General features: G+C 41.5%; 2 protein-coding genes across 2 annotated transcripts; one reads left to right on the plus strand and one right to left on the minus strand.

Moving 5' to 3' along the window:
• Positions 1–13279, plus strand: rmdn3 (regulator of microtubule dynamics 3). The gene is made up of 12 exons (XM_076756231.1): positions 1–658; positions 1822–2011; positions 2934–3077; positions 4413–4758; positions 6171–6273; positions 9319–9379; positions 9512–9587; positions 9678–9755; positions 9933–10031; positions 10926–10979; positions 11233–11313; positions 11528–13279. Exons 1-12 carry the CDS (start codon positions 457–459, stop codon positions 11585–11587), a joined length of 1494 nt encoding a protein of 497 aa, XP_076612346.1. The 5' UTR covers positions 1–456; the 3' UTR covers positions 11588–13279.
• A 58-nt stretch (positions 13280–13337) lies between these two features.
• On the minus strand, positions 13338–19827 carry rad51 (RAD51 recombinase). Its single transcript, XM_076757039.1, has 10 exons — positions 19618–19827; positions 18874–18974; positions 17996–18133; positions 16835–16952; positions 16506–16597; positions 16135–16229; positions 15848–15961; positions 14895–15024; positions 14492–14613; positions 13338–14268 (listed from the first exon to the last, which is right to left on the minus strand). The coding sequence occupies exons 2-10, from the start codon at positions 18955–18957 to the stop codon at positions 14145–14147; spliced, it is 1017 nt and encodes a 338-aa protein (XP_076613154.1). The 5' UTR covers positions 18958–18974; positions 19618–19827; the 3' UTR covers positions 13338–14144.
• Between the last annotated feature and the right edge of the window lie 2314 nt (positions 19828–22141).

Genomic DNA, 22141 nt, shown 5'->3' on the forward strand with positions numbered 1-22141 from the left:
ACTTCAACACGCGGTAGCCTCGTTGATACAGGAGGTGCTGATGTGATGTACGTAGTACGTTATATATTTTAATAGCATCACTGATGTTAACGATTGACATTTGCTCTTCTTGTAGAGTGTAAACAGAATCGTTTAGGTTTAAAACGTGTCGTCGAAAGATATTAGTGAGAATACAAAGGACATTTTTAACATATGGACCAAGCTTATTAAAAGTCGTCGCTGTTATTAGCCAGTGAACGCTATAATAGCGAAAGGCTAATGACATCAGGCTAACGTGCTAGCAGTGAGCTCGCCCCATGCTATTTTCTTAACTAGGATAATTTACGTGAAGACGGTCAAGTCATGTCGTGGACATCCTGAGTCATGGTCGGTGACACATTAAAGTGGCATTTGTAAGTAACTGAAGTTAACGAGTACGTTAGCCCTCAACGACATACGTCTGCTGAGTGTGGAGAAATGAACACGCCGCTCGGGAGGAACGGGTTAATCGGGCTTGCTGTCGGAGCCACAGCGGGCTTGGGCTTGATTGCCTTCCTAATTTTCAGAGAGATCAGTAGGAGAAAAACCCAGAGAGTGGTGCTGGAGGCACGGCCAGCTCCCCGCCTGTTTGACGGATCGGATGGAGCAGCGCTACTGCGGGAGACTGTGGATGCTGAGGGTGAGTTAGCTCTGCTCTGCCTGGCACTGGCACCAACTTGTCAAGGTGTGTGTGTGTGAGAGTGTGTGTGTGTGTGTGTGTGTGTGTGTGTGTGTGTGAGAGAGAGAGAGAGACTCTTCCTTCCAACTGCGTATTGTCCAACCCCCTGTCAGTTCAGATGAAGAATCATGTGTCACATGGCAGCTTGGAATGTTAGAAAACAATAGAATGTTGTAACATGAGATTTAATTTATACGTAAACCAACCACAGTTGACAGTCAGAAATTACATTAGATTGCATTAGATTAGTTCAAAGTACATTTCTTTTGTGTTGATGCTTTTAAATTCGGCATTTTGCAAGTAAGATCTCACGATTTATTGGCCAGAAAATGACAAATAGCTTGATTATACCAACACATGAAATTGAGCCTTATCTGTCATTGTTCAATGCAGCTTGTTATCGCCACCTACTGTAGACAATTAGGACTTATCCTTCTTTGTATTATTCTATTTTTTAATATAATAATAATAATAATAATATATGATTGCCATATAATATTTTTTATAAAGTTTTTCTGACAATTTATGTGCAGCATTGCTGCTTAGAATGTGCATATGCTGAAAAATGTCTTGACTTCAAAATATGCCGATTTGAAGGTTTAAATGTTAGATTTAGAGTCGGGAATACTTCATTGGGAAACCTGTTCCCATTCCCAGAACGTTAAATACCCATGCATCGTCACGCAGCTTTACTGATCATATAATAGCTCCGTCCATGGCCTGTGCCATGCGTCTTGTCGTCGGCACTACTTTCTACCCCTTCCTCCTGTACTTAAATCACTTCAGTGGCGTCCAATAGAAAACAGAATTGATTTCAAATATTGCTCGCTGTCTAGAAATCACTTGTGGTCTAGCTCCTACATACATATCTGAGGGGGTTTATTTTTGCTCATATTTGTTGTGTGTGAAGCACGTTGCCCTTACATTGCATGAAATGTGCTATATAAATAAATCTGATGTGACATGACCTCACGCCTTGCAAGTTGGAGGTGGTGGAGGACGGATTGATTGGAGGATGGATTAATGTTGATGTTTTGAGAGTGGGAGAAGGCTTAAGGTAGACTTAGGGGTGCAACATTGACTAAATTGCAAACAAGTCCAAACCTCCCTGTCTCCTCCTCCAGAGGAGGAGACCCAGCAGCAGGCTCTGGCAGCGGTGGAAGCAGTGGTGCAGGGCCTGTCCCCAGAGCAGCAGCAGGAGCTCAGGAACCAGCTGGACCAGGTGCTGACCTGTGTCTCATCGCTGCGCTCAGAGGTGGCCGAACTGAGAGGTGGCCTGCAGGATATTGCCCTGCAGATCATCCAGGATGTCAAGTGAGTGAGACTGTGGAGAGCTGTATAGCACATGCCCTACTGAACATTCTTAGATTATGATACAAAATAGTTATTTGTTTTGGAGGGCCATCATAACGGAATCATATTGTGTGGACAAAACACTGTTGAAGCCTGCAGTTTTTTAAATCTAGTACCCCTGTGAATCCTGATGATTCAAAATGTAACAGGCTAATTTATTGAAAAATATAGATGTGCAAAAAAAGTGCTAATTTTTGTATTTGAGTATCTTACTCTTACTTTGGCATGACACATCTTTAATGCTGGTCTGAAAACCGTTACTTACAGTGTGACTTGGTCATATCCTGTGGATTTTTTTCTATGAAATCTACTTTGTATGAAATTGGAAAATTTGAGGGGAACAGTGGTGGTTGTGTTGTGGTTTCATGTATTTAGTGTGGAAATTGTTTTTCCTGTTGGTTACACTTAACAGATATCTGATGGGAAGAACACCCATCAGCATTCTCCCATTCTGTTATGACTACAGCTAAAAGGTAGTGCTTTAAAGCTGCTAAATTGAGTTATACTGCAAATATGACTTGTAGTGTAACTTCTACGTGACAGATGAAGCCGCTTTTGAACCTACACATACATAGCTGGTACACCAGGTTGGGGGATATTAAATATGGCAACTACTGTATAGCACAATAGGAGCTCATAGATATCAGTTTGTGTAATATTCCATGTCTACAGGAGCACCTTAAAGTCTTTGACTGAAAGCCGCAGAATGGGGTTTTGGCTCTAGCAGCTCTATTTTGCATCTAAAGAGAGTGAAATGTTAGAATAATCAGGATGATATTAGAATGGGCTGAAAGATCAGAGTAAACCTTCAAAGTGGGCCTGGCTTCCCACTTGGACGTTGTTTGACTGTTGTGTGTATGTCTTCTTCCACCCCGAAATTCAGAAAGGGAGTGGAGGACAGTCAGCGGGTACGGCGCCGACGCCACTTTGTCCATAGAGAGCGCACTGACTCCACCAGCTCCAGCTCCATCTACTTCACTGCCAGCCAGGGCATGGCCAGCACGTATGAAGAGACCAGCGAAGGAGGGTATGTCTTGGATTGGTGTGTGTGTGTGTATAGTTGTTATATTGTGTTTCTGGTGGCACCGTCTCATATTATACTACATCATGTTTATGATTGATGAGCACTAAGATTTTTATATAATATTATGTTATAAATTGTTTGTCTAATATTCAGTATCCTTTTTGCTTGTTTCTTCTATTGGCATTTTAAAAATATTGTACAGTACAGTTTTAAAGTCTTAACGTTTTTTTCTTTATTGTCGTTAGTGGTGTGCAAAAATAACGTGGCTCTTTGATACCCAAAAAGAAGCTTTGAGTAATTGGCTTTGAGTCTATTAGTGATCTAAAATTATGCAGGACCAGGTCAGGCTTAGATCCTGGTTTGATACAACAGCGGGCATTTTTAATTGGCTTCTCAACAAGCTGCATCAGCTAATTCCTGTTAATCTCTAAAACAATTATAGACAGTTAACCAGGCCATGTGTGGCTAATACTGAGTAACTGACTGACTGACATTCATTCCTGCTGGGTGTTGAGAATTAAAATTGCACTGTGCTGAAAAAATGCAAGTATAATTCAATTCAGTAAGGCCAGTTGGAGTATCTGATCCATGACTACGAAGGCTTATCAGATACCAAGAGACAGTAAAGCTCTTTATAATATTATGAGGAAGAATTTTACTACATCTTAAATACTACATACTAAAGTTAGTATGACGTAGAAGTGCAGCAGTCACCTTACAGTAATCCACCAAGGATGTAGGCTTGCATGTACTTGTTTTCCAGATGCTGCTGCACTGCGTTACTGCAAAGTTGGCATAGGTCAAATATTTTTATAAACAAGTTTACATCTTTGCTGCATTGGCAGCCTCTTGGTGCCAATGCGTTGGTCCCACTCCAACAGGTTTTTTTATCCAGTGCCAATCTTGGTGCTGTAGCAGCATACTTACGTGTAATTGTTCACGGCTATGGACAAGCTGCTGCAACTGTTTAGTAATATAACACAATGATATTTTTCTAAATGAATTAAAGGGATTATTCGCCCAAATTACAGAAAACATATTTTTTTCCTCTTACCTTTTTGTGAGCTAGCCATGCCAATAGTTTTAACTTGTCATGGTTTTGATTCTGAGACTGAAAATCAGAAAATCAGACCTGAGCTTGTGTTTTAAACATTGTGAACAGTTTCATAGACTACTTTGTGCTAAAGAATAAACCTATGTAATAACTGCTAGCTGCTCCAGAGTAACAGTGACACTGATTCTGAAAAGTGACGTTGCTGTTGAATTTTGCAAATGTTAATTTTCAATGATGTGAGAACTCCACCCATTCATCTCTGTGGTTCTCCATGTATGTCCCAGGTACTCAACAGCCTGTGCTGAGTCGGACTACACAGATCGTGACACAGACAGAGAGGAGGGTGAGCCTGAGCCTGAGCCTGATCAGGAGTCTGAGGAAGAGGAGGACAAAAGCTGTGCCACTGTCCTCACCCTCCGCCAGGAAGACTCCCAGGAAGACGAAGGAGAGGAGAAGGTGTTAGAGGAGGAGGATGAGGAGCAGGAGGAAGATGAAGTGAGGCTGCAGCTGGTGACTGAAGTTCCCAGTGGGGAGCTGGCTCTCCTCCTGGCACAGAGTGACATCCTTCACACAGGAGATGCTAGTTTAAAGGCAGAAGGCTTTCGCCTGCTGCTGGACAGCAGAGCAGAGGTGAGGGCCAGAATTTACTGGTTATGTGATGATAAACTAGTGGTTCAACTAAGAATAATAATAATAGAATTAATAATAGAATGTGTTTATATCACACTTTAGGTATAATAGTAAGAATGGAGGACAGCATGCTAGATACACATATATGTACACACACAGTATATTCCCATATACAGTATGTGCACACTAATTAGTTCTCCTACTTGAGCCAATTAGAATCAACTGGGTTGGTGCAGGTGCAACCCCTGTTCCAAAAAGTTTGGGAAGCTGCATGTAGAAATAAAACAAAAAACAGAATGTGATGATTTGCCAGTCCTTTTTGACATATACTCAATTGGAAACGGTAGCAATATATTTCATGCTCAACCTCATTAGCTTCATTGATTTTTGTAAATATATGCTTATTCTGAATTTGATATCAGCAACACATTTCAAATAAGTTGTGACAGGCGCAACAAAAGAATGGGAAAATTGCTCCAAAAACACCTGTTTGGAATGTTTCACAGGTAAACAGGTTCATTGGTGATAGTATCATATTTGGCTTAGTCGTTCACATGCAGTTAGCTAACTGAGCTAAAGATGGCTATAGCAAAGAGAATAGTGAGCAGCCGTATAGATATATATATATTTATTTATTTATTTTCATGGATATGGTAATTTTGCAGCCATAGTTTAAGATTCATATATTTTGCCTTAGCTTTCCTATCTCTAATACATTCTCATGGAAAATAAAATCTTATTGTGATAGTTACTTAAAAAATACCATGTTAACCTCTGAGTAACGCTGTTCCTGGAGAGACCAACAGATATGTTGTGCAGTTGTGTAGCTGTGCCAGTGGGTGTCAGTGAAGGGCCACTGATCTCTCAGTCGTCGGGACATCCAAAGCTTTTTGTAGCAGACTGTATTATTACTGTATTATCTCTTCCTTTCTGTTTGTATCTGTATTGACAGAGACTATATTAAGCTGTCTGTATTCCAATACGGTGTGTTTGCATGAAAATGCTGCCAAGAGCTCTCCTGATCACAGAGCCCACACAGCCCTTAATGTCATTGTCATGCACTGAAACAAACAAACAGGAGACTGGAGACTGTTTTAGAAAAGCTCAGTATTGCTTTCACTGAGGTATTATGCAATTTGTAATATCTGACCTTAGTAAACCATGACAATAGTTCTGATTGGCAAGAGTGAATTGTAACATGAAAACTTCCTGTTTGTTAAGTTTAAAGTTATGAATGTCTTAGTATTTTTTTAACTTATGAAATTACTATTTACTTATGTATTTATTAATATACCCATTAACACATGTACTTACTTACTTAAACTACACTGTCGTTGTCAGTAGTCATTAAATAGTGATTCTAACATGAGTTTCATGACTTGAGTTTTTGACTGGTGTTTCTGTGCCGACAGTATGGAGACAGCAGGGAGTTTCTTTGGCGACTGGCTCGTGCTTATAGTGATATGTATGAGTCCACCGAGGACAAGCAAGAGAAGAAGACCTATGCACAACAAGGTAATGGACACACACACAAGTAAAACAAAGGTAGAATGAACCAATAAAAGAAGCCTAAATAAATGTAGATTGTACTGCCTAATTGGAGAGAAAAGGAATAAAGAACACATTTGGAAGGACTCACCTGCTTGCATGGCCCTGCTCATACACCCTGCATCATGGCCCAAAAGACTCACATGGTGTTCCAGATTCTGTTATTTACACAGTAAGAATAATTCCAGGTAATTATGGCTGGAGATTTTAGATGCTGAAAGGTGAGAAGTTCCGAATTTTTTCACTTCACCAATGCTGCCACCAGACCCCCACGAGTCTTTGTTGTCCTAGGCTGAGGCCAATTCTTGTGTCACCTGTCTCACACTCCACTGGGAGGAGTGTGACGCTGACTGATCAGTGCTACCTGCTCAACAACCTGCTTGGTCTGCTTGCCTCAACCACTAAAAGGAAGATGACTTTCCCCTGACTTGCGAAAGGCAAGTCAGGGCTATGAGCCAGCTTAGGCCTGCCCAGCTGCCCCCACCACCCCATTGTGAACTTATCATTACTGATAAACCCCTGAGTGATGGTGCCTGTGGCTATTGTAGTGTAATAGTTTAATGTAATTGAGCTTCAGTGTGTCAGCTATAACTAACTCCTTGATTGGTGATTGTTGTGGAGGTGGGTAAGTGGCACTGAGTCCTTGGAGAATGTGATGGAGAGGGGCATTCAGTGACATTCTTTGAATGCCTTGGGTAGTGTGCAACAGAGGATCAAGAGATGATATAATTCAATTCAGTAAGGCGGCTGTAGTTCAGCAGGTAGAGCAGTCGTCCACCGATCAGGAGGTTGGTGGTCCGATCCCTGGCCTCGGCAGTCCATATGCCTTGGCAGCAAGATACTGAACCCCAAAACCGCCCCTGATGCTGTATGCATCGGGGTGTGAATTCATATTTACGTCTCTGTTGCTTTGGAAGCATCTGACAAATGACTAATTTGTAATTGTGATCAGGTGAAGGTGGAGGGTGAAGAGTTACAGGCTGTCTGCTTGTTTGTGGTGGCTTTCGTGCTTTCTTGTTTTGGTACAATATGCTCCTTGCATGAGATTATGAATTGACTTTATTCCGTTATCCCATTGCTGCTGATGTCAGCCATGCAGTCTGCTAAACGAGTTGATTGCTTTACCCAAGGCTAGAATGGGACCTGATATGAATACATGTGGTGACTGACAGTTTCTCAGGTATTCCATCAGCAGGCAAAAATCTTTTTTAGGACCTCAGAGACAGTTTTCTTTCACAGAATGTTAAAAGATCCAGTGTGAATAATAATCTTCCTGTCACAGCTCTGTGAGCTCTCTGACAGATGTGTCTTTCATGATTAGATTTTCAGTCTTTGCTATTCTGGTTATAGAGTCCAAAATCAAAATGGTGTCTGGCTTATGAGGTGTGGGTTTACCAGTATTTCTTATGCACCTCGGCTTATCAGATGGGGATTAAGCAATATTTCTACTGGCCTTCAGCCCAGCAGTGGTTTTGGGGCCATTTCTTAGGTTTCAGCCAGCCTTAACGCTAGTGGTGTGATTAGTTTGCCTGGCCTCAGCATGGTTAGTATTATCACACCTTTAGTCGTTCAGAGTCAGTGGGTCATACCTGTCTTGCAATGAGAATCTGTGTGGTGGAGTGAGCGTTGGTGCTCTCTTATTTAATTTCCTGCTGGATTTGCCTTTGCGGCTGATGATGTCAGACCAAGTCCTGGCTGCTGTGCCAGTAAGTGTCATTAGGGAAGGCTGGTTTGGGAGCCTCAACAGCTGATCCAGTGGCATTAGGACACATCCAGGACATTGAGGCTGCTACAGAGTTAATGAACTGTTCGTATCATGTATTTGTTGCTGAATTGTTGCCGTCCTCTTTTCTAGCCGTGCAATTCTGTCAGTCAGTCACTCGCACTCTGTGCAGCTCACTGCAGTTCCGTTGCCAGCCCCGTGCTTTCAGCAGCTTAATTCAGACCTCTGTCTTCCTCCCTGCTGAGAGGGCGGCCTTGGAGGATGAAATAACAGTACTCTTTGGAAAGGGAGCCAATTTGGCTGTTACCTGTTTGGAGGCGAGAGCAGGTTTCTTCTCCCTGTACTTCCTGGTGCCAAAATGAGGCCCATACTGAACCTTTGCGCTCTGAACGGGTACATTATGCACCGTACCCTCCACATGCTGATGGTCAGACAACTTTTAGAGTGCATCCCACCAGGTGACTGAATGACATCCATAGACCTGTGCGGTGCGTATTTCTACATCCCCATTCTGCTGCATCACAGGGAGTACCTGTGCTTCATAGTGGGGTCTCAAAGCTATCCATACTGCCACCTCCCATTCAGATACCCTCTGGCCCAGCACATATTTTCCAAATGTGTGCAAACGGCACTGGAGCTGCTCAGACAGAGAGGGTTGAGAATCCCCTCAAGAATCCACAATTTGTTCTCAGGTGCTGAGACTGAGATTGTAAACCCACAGTGAAGCCTGTTAGAGGTCTACGCATATACTCATAGAACTGTAGTTACATCCACGTTATGACCATTTGTCTACCAGTGTATCAGACAAGCTCAAATTGGATGAGCTCCTCAGGGAACAACATTATGATCATCAGCCCATCCATGTTGGTGCATCCTGCTAATGTTGTTCAGAGAAGGTTCTAAATCTAGGGTGGGGAACCTTTTTCCTATCAAGGGCCATTTCAATTTTTATGACATTCTTTGAGGGCCATACTAAATTATTAAACACAAATATCACGCTAACCTCCAATGCAGTGACGGCTGGAACTGCTTCCAGGCCTCTGATGTCAGATGTTAGTGACGATGGTGCCACTCACGGCAGGTTTTTTAGGTTTTTAGATCAGTCTGTCTTGAGCAGAACTGAGTATTTGCAAGAGTCCATTTTGAAAATAACTGCTCTCAGTAGCAGGTTGTCCCAAACAGAGATGCAAGCTTCAGTGCATGTCTCCTCAGAATGTCCGAAAAAATGACTATTTCCACCTCCAAGACTATTGTAGTTTTTGTCATTGAACTGTGAGCTTGTGTTGCAGGTCGAGAGGAGGCAGAGTTTGCCCTGAAGAAGAGCAGCCAGAATGCTGAGTATTACAAATGGTAAGATGGTGAACACAGCAAACACTGAACTAACATTTAACAGTCTGGGTTTTGACCCTGTACAGATATTGCTCCCAGTGGTGACCGTTTGGTTATATCTTGATGTCACAATGTTGATGTTTTTGGCTCCAGGTTTGCCGTGCTGACAGGACTGACCTCCCAGCATGAGAGCATGCATAGCAAACTGAAGAACAGCCGCATATTAAAGGTAGCTTGGGCACACTTAGTTTATGTCAACATTTAGCTAATAAGTTTAGTGTGGGTTTGTTTGAATATTTAGAGTTTGGTCTCCTCTCAGGAACATCTGGACCATGCCATTGCCCTCAGAGACGATGACCCAATGTGTTTCTACCTGCTCGGCAAATGGTGCTATGAGGTGAGATAAGTGACTGAAGTGTATTTTGCTTTCATTGTTGACTCTGGGCTGATCAGATGTAGATTTCATCATCCAAACATCCAAATGAATACCAACCCTGTGAATGACCACATTCACAGTGTGTTCAAGGCGGGACTTTGAGAGTGTTGTGCCAATGATGTGGCTGTGTGTCTGCAGGTAGCCACTCTGGACTGGCTGGAGAAGAAGGCGGCTGCTGCCCTCTACCAGAGCCCCCCCACCTCCACACTGCATGATGCCCTCGAGAACTTCCTAAAGGTAGCAGACTGCTTTAGATGTCCAGAGATTTCTGCTGCTTCACTGTAATTTTGCATGTTAAATATCTATTCCAGATATAGTGTGCTCTATTCAAATCTGTAACAATATACAGCCAGTTTGGTGACCAGAGGAGGGACATATGATAAACAAACGCTGGAAGTAAATCATCACTGACACATGTGTGTCAGTGTGGGAGTGTGAAGCGTGCTCGTTAGCAAACGTTGTATAAATATGCAACCTACGACTTCCTCCAGCAATTTATGTGACTTTCTGCCGAGCAGCTCTTTGGTAATATTTGTGTTGTTGTAATCCTGGAGGCAAGAACCACAGAAAGAGGAGTCCTAGAACTCACAGTAACGATCTTCTCCTGTATAGACATTCATCCACAGCTGGTAAAGACTAAACCACTGCGTCACCTTTTCTTTGTCAGTTTTTTAGTAAATCACTACAAATGCAAAATTTTGTGTATTTTTTTTTTTTTTTTTCACCCATCTCATTTATTTACTTATTTATTTGTTGTTTTATTTAAGAGGGAGCATATTTTATTAAATAATACTAAGTATTTCAATATTTTTATGGATTTTCTGCCTTTATTGATAGTATGACAGTATACAGATGCGAAATGCAGGCAGAGAGAAGGGTTGACGACGTGCCAGGTTTCTTGCTGGACTCAAACCAGCAACCAGGTGACATGGTATTTGTCTTAACACACATTAACCTGGGCACCCTTACCCACAATGCTTTGAGAGAAATGAATAAGGTCATTGGGTCGTTATTTTTAGCTTGGCTTTTCTGTTTGGACTGATTTTGTACATCGGCATGTTATTGTAAAGCAGCATGTTTTCATATTATTTACGATTTCATATTTGTCGTATGTGTTGTATAAACTTGTAGGCTGAGGAACTCAGTCCAGGTTTCTCCAAGACAGTGAGGCTTTACATCGCAAAGGTAAACTATCAAATGCACTTGTGCCACAGAGCCATTTAATAGCTGATCGAATGAATCGAGTGGAATGACTTCACATACTGTCAGGCAACGTGGCTCATAGATTGACTGCAGCTGCCCAGAGCCACGTTAAGTGGTCAGTAATTTAGAACTGTTTACTGTGTGATTATTAGATACACAGTTTAGTCCAGACCATTAGAACACCACTGACTCCATGAGGACTATTAACAGTTACGTTATGTTGTTTGACTTACAGTGTCACAAGGAGCTGGGAAACATCTCTGAGGCCACAAACTGGACTGAGCTGGCCCTGATGATGCCCACAAACACTAATAATGTAAGAGCACACTTTACTCACCCCATTTGAACTCTGCCTTCAGCAGCTACATGATAATGACCAAAAATGTATTTCAGTATTTCAGTTTATAGCTTTGAGTACTGAGGGTTGTGTACACAGCTCATTTCTGCAGATTACAATGAGAAACAAACAAATCACAAAGCATCAAGTAGCATCATTGCCCTACATAACACACCTTTTCATTACTTCTAAGGATGAAGAAACTTCTAAACTGGAGGCTCAGCTTCAGGTCTTAACTGAGAGAAGAATCTGAACATTTTTTTCTACTGAGATCCAGCAGAAGCTACTCAGTCGATGGCACTGATTGGCTAGTCAGGCCGCCAGTCAGATGTGCTCCACAAGCACTCGTCTTCTTTCCCTTCATTGGTGGATATCTTTGTCATGATGTCACTGTGAAATTCTCTGGAGTTTATTGGTGTGTATTTACTTTCTGCAAACTTTAAAATGGCTGAACTGAGTCAGTATTACTGAGATATATATTGTAATGTAGATGGTATCTGTAATGTTTTTTAAACCATTTGTTTGCTTTTAACTGATTAAACACAACTAGGTTTTGTGTTTCAGCGCCATCATCTCAACAGGCAGTAGTTTAAGATCAGTTCACCGAAATTACAAAACAAAAACACACACACACACACACACACACACACACACACACACACACACACACACACACACGTCTGTGCTTCTGTCCTAAAAGTTTACTAAAAGTTTAACCCCAACCCTAATTTAAACCTAATTGTGAGCTAACCCTTAAAAACAGATGAAGATGAAACAAATGAACCAGCCATTTGAAGGTCTGTCTGACACTGAGGACAGGCCAAAGTGTCCTCACCTCCCAAAAATAAAATCTCTCTCCCAAGGTCTAAAACTCAAATTGGTTCTCACACAGATATATGTACAAGATGTACAAGTACACACACACTCACATACACACATATGTTTTCAGTGGTATCTAGTCATGAAGGTAGTTTTGGTTTGATTTGTTTAGAGACCAATCTCAGAGACAAATATCTCCAAACGTGGATAAATCAAAGGATCTGCTTGGCTAAATACTATAGTTATAGTTTGTTTTTTTCCCGTAAGTTGGTTTGTTCAACTTTTCTTTAGTGAGATTTTGTAAGAGCTGACCAATGAGTCTGAAGTACCTCAGAGCAGTGCGTTCCCTATGAGGACTGACTGGACCAAAGTCTGCTCCCTCAGAGAAGCGATGCCACGTTTCAATAAGATTTCTATTGGGATGTCGACCACGTCTGGAAATTTACCACAATGCAGATTTTCACGGAGTGATCAATGTGATCAAAAAAGGATGTGGAAACACAGCTGGTGAGCCAGTTTGATCAGGGATGTTTTAAGAGCTTTATGGGAAAGAATCCGAATCACTGGAGCTAATGAGCTTTGCTCTTCATGGATCAGAAGTTATTCTTGTGTTGCACACCTTTAATTCCCATGCTGCCCTGCTGGGCTCTCACTTGCTCTTTTACAGAGGTTTGTTTTGTGGAGGTAAATGACCAAACATGTAGATATAATGAGAATACTGTAGTATTTTGATCAGAACATCAGTTGTCTTCAAATGTTATTTTTTCAGGTAAGATCCATTTTCAAATCACTGAACGACCCTCCAATCATGAAGTATAAAGAAACTGCACTTTGAATCTCTGCAGCTATCTAAGTAAAGTAAAATGGCAAAGTGCAGTCTTTGTTTGGTTGTGACTGAAAAGCATCCTAATATTTTTGTACCCCATCTTTATTTTGAGGGTATTTGCTGCCTTTGAACTCTGAGTGTGTGTTTACATTCCTGTTATTTTCTGCAGGTTATTACTTTGTGATGCAACTGATTTTAATGACACTTTGTTTTCTATTAATTTATTCTCGAGGTTCATTTTGCAGTCACTGCTGTTGCTAACTGACACATGGATAACATTGAATAAAATTCTTTTTTGTATCCAAGTCTATATCTATGTATTCTTCCATGATGATAACGCTAACACATAAGACAAATCAGTTTAATAGTAAGACAATTTTAATTTAGCTATGAAGCTTATATACAGAAGGTTCTGGTAAAGGTGAACTGAAATGGGACAAAATAGTGGTGGTGTTGCTGGCAAGAGATGAAAACATAACTCTCCAGAAATGTGGTAAGTTACAGAAAAACAGTATTCTTCACCGTCACATCCAAAAAAGGCACCACTCAAAGAAACTCTAGACACACACATCTCAAACTAAAGTACTTCTTACTATACATTTTTTTGCCCACTCACTTGCCCATGAAACTAAAGAGGCACATTGCATTCAACAAAGAAAAAAGAGGGCTTTTGTTGGATGATTATGTCGTAAAGAATGGATCTCATTATTACGTGACAAAGATCTCAATTAGGATTTTTTTGTAATTGTGGAGATGCAAAATCCTAATTACGAAAAACTATCATGTAATTATGAAGTCATATTTCGTAGTAGTACAACAAGTCTTGGAATTATGAGATACTATGTTACAGTCGTTTCTCTTCATTGAGTTCATTGAGCTTCAGTGTCAATGAGCCTTCGGTTTGCAGAAAACTAAATGTTCCATCTTGCTGTTGCACCACTGAGCTCCAGAAGGCCAAATCTGCCACCTGGACCATCTTATTGACACTGACTCAATCACCATCAAGCAAAATCATACAACCTCTGACCTCATCAGTCTGAGGCTTTGTGTGAAGGCAATAGTATGGTTAAGATCGTGCACACACAACACTTCAGCCCAAGAATGAGTCTGCAGGTGTGACAGTAACATTCGTCACCACCCGCCTGCTTCCTGCCTCTCTGTCAGCTCAGTCCTTGGCATCGCCCACTCCATCAGCGTTAATGGCAAACATGGCTTCAGCCTCTGGCAGGCAGGGCGAGTCATAGATTTTACAGATCCTCGTCTCTCCTCTGCCTTTCCTCAGGTACAGACTGCAAAGACAAGACCAGTTTTAACAAACTTAGAGTGATGAAACTATGGTGACATCAAGCTGTTGCCATCAAAGCACCTCAGCAGCTGTGATGTGCTGAGATTGATCTGGCTTTTAGTGAACCACCCACTGTCCTCTCCCCTGCAATCAAGCTCTATTAAAAGACACAATTTAAGTATCCAACCATGCTGTAAGGGTGAGTAAAACTACACTGCATGACTAACCGTGTGGTGGAGGCATGAGCGAGAATGTTGCCTCCAATTGGTTTCTTTGGATCTGCAGAAAACATGGCAGCCCCATCCACCTGTGCTACCACCTGGTTGGTTATCACCACGGCAACGCCAAACTGTTGAGACATAAGATTGAGGCAGACAATAATACTCATGTTAGAGACACGTCAGGTTGAACCCCGCTGGGTTGACATCATGTATCTGGGCTGTAGACTCAGTGTGAGTTACATTCGACAGTGACTGGACTGAAGGACAAACGTGAATAGATCTTCACATTACAGGATCTGAGGTACTTTGAGTTTCTGTTCTACTACAGTTGGAGCACTTGATAACGAATCATGATGTCTTAGACTGAAAGTGGCCTCTGAGAGCAGATGTGCACCAAGTTCACGCATACCTCGTCTGCCAGCCGGAGCAGCATGCGGAGGAAGCGTCCCAGGTGTCCCTGTCTGGCCGACAGCTCCCCTCTGCCTGAGTAGTCTGTTCTGTACAGAGCTGTTGCACTGTCCACTATCAGCAGAGCATACCTGACACACGGGGAGAGTGTGTGTTAGCTGCAGGGATACACACTAAGGCCTGGACAATTATCTTAAATATTCATACTAAAATGTCATCATGAATAACTGTTGTCATTTGATGCTGATACAAAAATACACAGAAATGAGGAGTGGCTAATGCTACAGAAGGAATTCAGTTGTGTGAACATTAAGCCTCATTTGAAGTCAGCTATCAATTGTCTTGCCAAGCCACCAAACTCCAATTACAGAAACAGTGATTTTATCACCATAAAACACATTCATTCAAACTCAGCAGAAAAAAAATAAAACAAACCAAAACCTTCTTGGTCTGTCTTTCTATTGTTCTTTCAACAACAATCACCACAAACTCTGGTTTTCTTATTTCACAGGAGAGGAGAGAAAGAGAGAGAGAGAGAGAGAGAGAGAGAGAGATGAAGATAGACATCAGAGAAGCAGAGGGTCTAACAGTATGTAGAGACAGAATATTTTCACATCTAACTCAGGAGTTTTTCTCCAGACATAATGAGCAGACAGATTTACATCTGTTGGACTTCAACAGATTTTCCAGGTTAAAAGAAAAAAAAATAATAAACATAATTTAAAAGTGTATATGAATAAAAATAAGTTTAACCAACTGGTATTTCTGGTGCTGACTAGCGAGGGTAACAACTTTTAATGGACTTGTGGACTTATCACACACAGCACTGACTAGTTTTTGATAACTCGACATTTGCAGTGCAGTACATCTCCACAGTTTATATGTGGTTACACACAACAGCATGTCAAGGACAAATGAATATTCTGTGAGAAAAAACATGTTGTTCTGACTGACCTGGACTCAGCCATCATGGCAGAGGCTTGGTACAGCAGCTGGGTCTGATGGTCTGTATTGAAGGCTCGGGCATAGGCCACGTTGTCCAGAACATCACTGCCCACCAGCCCGTACCTGACAGCAGAGAGCGGTCACATTAAATGTGATCTCAAGTGATCCTTCTATATGAGGCGATGCACACAGACAGCAAGCAAACATTTCCCACAACAACAAAAACATGTTACAACAGTACAGAATGTTTGCTGAAAGGAACTGCTGAGAGCTCGGGAGGAAATGCGCCGACTCACCTTTCAGCGACAGCGAGGAGCCTCTCTGGTCTGAAGGTTCCTTCTGTGTCGATGTACATGGCTTTACCCTCTCCACCCCCCTGATCAATGGGCAGCTGTGGACAGAGGGGACAGAGAGGACAGTGCAATCCACTGAGTGTGGGAACAAGCCATTTTTCAATTTTCAGCACTCACGGATAAGCAGAAAGTGTATTGCTAAGTGTACTTTTGCACATTGTTACTGGTGCTTATGAACAAAGACTGATACAAGAGGCAATTTATAATGCAAAATGCATTTTATCAACAGTCTAAACTGGATCACATCACATATTACATCTTCTGGCGACACCCCTGAAGCTCCCCCTGCAGTCAGTCTGGACTCTACCCTCTACCTGACAGGTGACAGCGAGTGTGTGGCACAGCTGGGTCTTCCCCGTCCGAAACTCTCCGAACATCTCTGTGATGGAGCCAGTCTCAATCCCACCTGCAGGAGAAACCACAGGTCAAATGAAAGAAGCTTATTGCCTGTCCTGTCTGTGATTATTGAGCTCATATCAATGATTTGTATCACTTGTATTTAGACATGACCATCATGATTGACCGTCTCAAAACAGGAACCTGGAACACTGCTTGGCCCAGTCTGTGAAGGATGGTGTTTTCCCACATAACTAACTCCTAATGATCAGGGTGACTTTGTGAATGATAAACAAGGTGTACGAACCCTGCAGGAGTTTGTCAAGCTCCTTGGAGCCTGTAGAGACCTGGATGATCTCCGCTCTCCTCTGGTGGAACTCAGTAGCTGTTGTGAAACCCATGGGCACAAGCTTAGCAGCTTCAGTCTGAGAGGGAAGGAAAAAGACATTTGCTATAGAACCACTAAATACAGCACATTTTACAGGCCTGACAGAGACGCCTAACAAAGGATAAGAAGCAGAGCTGCACAGATAGACTTGTTGGGTGGACATATCAGCAGATTTAATCACAGATAGATCCGTATCATTGCAGCGTATCTGTTGGCTGATAAGTAACATATAAGCACAGAAATACAGAGTCTCCATAACAGTTTGTCCATCAGAGAGCATCGAGGCCCAGTATGTGTGTCGCTCCAAATTCTGTCTTAACTGAACTGAAGGGTTCCTTATCAAAGTGTTTCTTTGTTATGTGTTGATATATCATTACCAGATTTTAAAGTCTGTCAAACATTGATATCAGCCTCAAAACTCCAGAATCAATCAGCTTCTAAGAGGTTAAACTGGTTTTCAATATATTCTCTCTGTGTTTCAGTAAGGTCAACTCACATCTCAGGAGGACATCTGTCCTGCTCATGTTGTACCTACTGACTACCTGCTGTCAGAAAGCATTTTTAAATTCTAACTTCCCACCCTGAAGACAGAGAGACAGTCAACATATACCACTAACTGTTCCACAGATCATTCATCCATAAACTCCCAGTAAAACATGTTACACTGAATAGTTCCCAGTAGGAATCTATCTCGTTTTGATATCTGTATATTTCTTGTTGTACATGTGTTCCACAGACACACAGCAACAGTTGTGGATTTGTCAAGGCCTTACAAAAAAGTGAACAGAAAGAGAATCATTTGGTGAAATGCGCAGCACAATTTCAAAATGATGGCGTGGACTCTGTAAACCTCAAGAACAATTTGAACTCAGCATTGGATCATGAAGCATGATTCTGCAACTGCACGGCCTTTTTATCAGATCAGAAAACGATTTTCCTGGGTGGTTTTGGAGAAATGACAGCTACATATGTGCTTTCCATTGATAATAGAAAAGAACAACAGGAAGGTGAAAGACTGCATCAGGACAGTCCAGTCAGAAATCATGAATCACTCTGAATGAGCAGACTGCCGTTTCTTACCAGTATTTTGTCAGCTTTGGCCTCACTGATACCCTTGATGTTGAGCAGCTCCTTCTTGGGTGCATAGGCCACAGCCTCGATGGTGTGGAAACCTGCGTCCTCCAGCTTCTTGATGTCACTGGCACTGATTCCACATTGCTGCATGTGGAGACATCCAAAGAGACAGTCAAGTATGAATGCAATGGGAGAGAGAAAACTGCAGTCGTTGTTAGATATAAGGACCAGTCATGCTATTGGCCTTAACCAAGGAATGTGGGTAAATTTCAAGTTGGGTGAGGCCAGGGCAGCCCCCGTGCTCACTTCACACTACACCACACAATGTGCAGCACCTGCAGTTTCACACCCGGAGCCTGTAACACTGCTGGCTTCATGTATCCGTCATATATCTGTCTGTCATTACGCTTAGAGCTGCAAAGTTCACACCATATTCGGCACCTGGTTCATGAGTGGGACCAGTGTCACAGCTGCATGATGGCAGTGAGTTGGAATAAAGAAGCTGTTCTGCTCTCCATCAGACGGCATCAGCTGTGCTCTTCACATCAATCTGATACCAATTCACAATTTGCTATCAATTCACACTGAAGTCGTATTGTTATGACAAAGTTTCCTCATTTGAACGAGTTAGATGTATGTGAAAAGTGATTCAGGTGCTTTTTTACACATGAGAGGGACATGTTAAATTACAAACACATCTACATAATATGAACCAAGGTGAATGTCGTAGTGATAAATAAGAAATTAAATGTGAAGCTGTTGACTCAACCCACTCCCCCATCAAGCAGCTTGGTCCTCAAACAGAAACGGGAGATTACATTTCTCCTTGGTGCAGTATGGTCCGGAGTTTCTAATTAGGAACAAACTGTGCTCAGGATTCATACCTCCAGTCTGCACAGAGGCTGTGGCCCAAAGCTTTCCTCCTCCTCCACCTCCGCCTGCACCCGGGTCTCGCTCGCCATAGCCATGGTGTGAGTGTGAAAACCTGATCACACAGAGGAAGAGAGAGGACATCTTTGGCTCAGTGACAGGTGAACGGGAGAGCTGTCATGGAAGAACTGAGTGATACCGTATGTATATTTTATCTAAACGGGCTTTTCTACCTGAATGGAGTGAGTGATGAATGCCTTTATTTGCTTGGTTACGTCCCCTTCCTGTGATGTACCGCTACAGTTAGGTTAACTACTGTATGACAATACCAATACATCGTTATCGTCAATGTACAAAGTGTGTGTGTGTGTGCGTGTGTGTATACACACACACATATATATAAAGTACCGTTAATCAGTTTAAAGTACGCAGTCGTTGCATTAATTTCGCCGCACAGCTTTAAAACACAGTTTACAAATATAAGCTTTTAGCAACAATCTCAAAAGTTAGCCAAATTAATTAACTAACATGGACAAATTTAGGAAAACATTTGCTAACAATGGAGCTAACGCATTCGATGAAAACAATACAAGAATCCATTAGCTTCTAACCGGTATAACTTTTGTTCTGACGCAGCTTTATTTTAAGTCTCTAGCATTTTAACAGATTTTCTTAAACTGTTAGCTTATTAGCATTAGCGCTGTTTTCGCATCTTTTCTGAGGATTTCAGCCATGGAAGTAACGTCAGCGTTAGTTACCTGCAAGCCAGCTGACAATGTTCAAGATCGAAGACAGTTAAGTGACAAGTTCAATCCAAGTTAATAATGATGTCTTCCTATGTATGCCACTCATATGCTACACAAGCGACTATTTTCCTGATATAGCTGCAGGTTTTACCTCCCCGCTGACTTCTTACTTCCCTCAAACTCGACTGTTTGATAACCAAAGCTCCCGCGCACAACGTAATTAGTCATACAACGCAATGACGTTGTACGTAAGACGCCGCCTCTACCAACTTTTCTGATTGGTCAAACCGATCAAGTAAAGTTAAACTCAATACAGGCACTCGACCGATCTGTCCTTCAAAGTAAAAGCTCATGAGAGTTCTTTAAAAGGAAGTCTCAAAATGACAGACACGATTTGAAACTGTGTAAAATGGCACAGGTCAGCAACTACTCATTATTTTGCTGTTATTTTATTTATTATTTGTTTTGAGTATTCGACTATTTTAGTATTTGCTTCATTCATATTAAAAAAATGTTCTGTATTTTCTTCTGATATTACGGAAGATTATTTTGGGTACAGGACCAGGACCTGGAATAACCTAATTACATAAACCAAAAGAAAAACAGACTTTTTATGGATAATGGACTTCTTCAATCTGCATACTCTGTCAGTTTATTTCAAGTTTGATGTTTGATTTTGACAGTACAGTTTTGGGCAATCAGAAAGACAGCCATCTGGATCTTTGCAGTATGACACAAATGATGCTGTTGTATTGTAGTAGTTGTTGTAATAGTAGCAGTAGTAGACTATCAGACTTTTAGGAATGTGGGCTTAGAACAGGTTGTTGGTATAGTCTTTTTCTTCTTTGCTTATTTGGACATCTCCTGTTATCAGTGGTTGATGCAAGTCAAGTAATTGCTATAGTCCAACAAAAATTGAAATGTTGGGAGCATTGATATCAGGCTTTGCTGAAATTACAATTTGCCTACTGCTGATTGAAACATCCCTGTGGCTGCTATTCATTGTACAAAGAGAAAAAATACTGGATTCATTGTTGCTTGCAGAAAAGTGAAAGTGTGATGTGTGTCATCTGAGCTACTATGATGGGAAAAACATGGATACTTGAAGTAAGGAAATGTTTATTATATACTTAACTGATTGTTAGTATTTGTTCATTGAAGTGTTACCAAATCTCTAAAAGGAACCGACTGCCGACTGTGTCCATCAGGTGTCAGGTGAGCTGTGTTTTGACAAAGCATACCTGACATGATAATTCAGTGGTAATGTCACCTGATCCTTGCAGATGAAATCCTGCATTCAGCTCGTCTTTCCTCCTTGACTGGCGCTGTCTGAGCCATCACTTTCTGGGAGAATCCAGAAACCTCTTGAGTGAAGTCTGAGATCATCCCCTTTTGGTGGTAGTACAGGATGATGAAGTCTTGTCCACCTAAGATGGGCTCTTCCACCTGCTGACGTCTGATGCTAACTGGACACCAGGCAGATTTGACAGGACAGTTGTCTAAGAGGGACTGAGTGATGCCATGAATCAAACAGTCTGATGTTACTTTCTAGCTGTTTGAAATAATGCTGTGGCTTCCTCTTCCAGTTTGGTAATTTTTGAGAACACTGCTCTTCATCACCAAAACTCTGTAGTGTTTTGTCAAAATTATTTATTGTTTGGCTTAGAAGTGAAATATTACAAGGAGGATAGATGCAGTGAGGTGCTGAAGGGGTTAAACTTGAGGTACACAGCGTCAGTGTTAAAGCCAAACTTATCCTAATATTTATGGAGCCAAATATCAAAACACAAATTTCAATACTACTAAAATTGAACTGGTGTGAACTTGTATTAGTTGTAGGACAACAGAAAACTTAAATTTGCCCATTTCACATTTACCACATATGATGGAAAATGAGGATTGGATGAGAGGTCCATGGCTCAGAAAACTGTAATGTTGTACTGGAATATAAAACAGAAGTTTGTTGAGTCAATCAGTAACTATTCCTCAGTCCTTTGTCGCCAATCCATGATGTAACTGCTCAGATATCTTCAGAGGAAGTTTCACTGTATAGTTTCACATTTACAGGACTTATGGAAAAAGATAAGTATGACACCAAGTCAATTCAACCTCTCAGGCTGAACAGTAAGCTACAGGTGGGACGACATCTGATTCTGTGGAGGCACCAGTAAAGAAGGCACACTTACAGATACTGAAAAAAGCATATCGGCTCTCTAATCACTTTTGGAAGTATAAACAGACCCCACATTATCTTTTTTCTGAACATGTACAGTATATAGTCTATTTAGTAAAGAAATAATTGTTGAATATTCTGAATTACTAAAAACAAAACAAAAAAACAAAAAACAAAAACCCACAAAATCCAGACACATGGACATTGTTGAATAAATCTAAAACATTACACTGTCAGTCCTTGTATCATAAACTAAGATGCAGGAAGTGCTTCCTCCATCAACATCTCCATTTATAGTTTCTATTTGACTCCTGAAGTCACTGAACTGAAATGTGAATGATACAACAGAGTCCATTCCTTTGT

The sequence above is a fragment of the Chaetodon auriga genome, chromosome 18, assembly GCF_051107435.1.
Source record: "Chaetodon auriga isolate fChaAug3 chromosome 18, fChaAug3.hap1, whole genome shotgun sequence".
NCBI lineage: Eukaryota > Metazoa > Chordata > Actinopteri > Chaetodontiformes > Chaetodontidae > Chaetodon > Chaetodon auriga.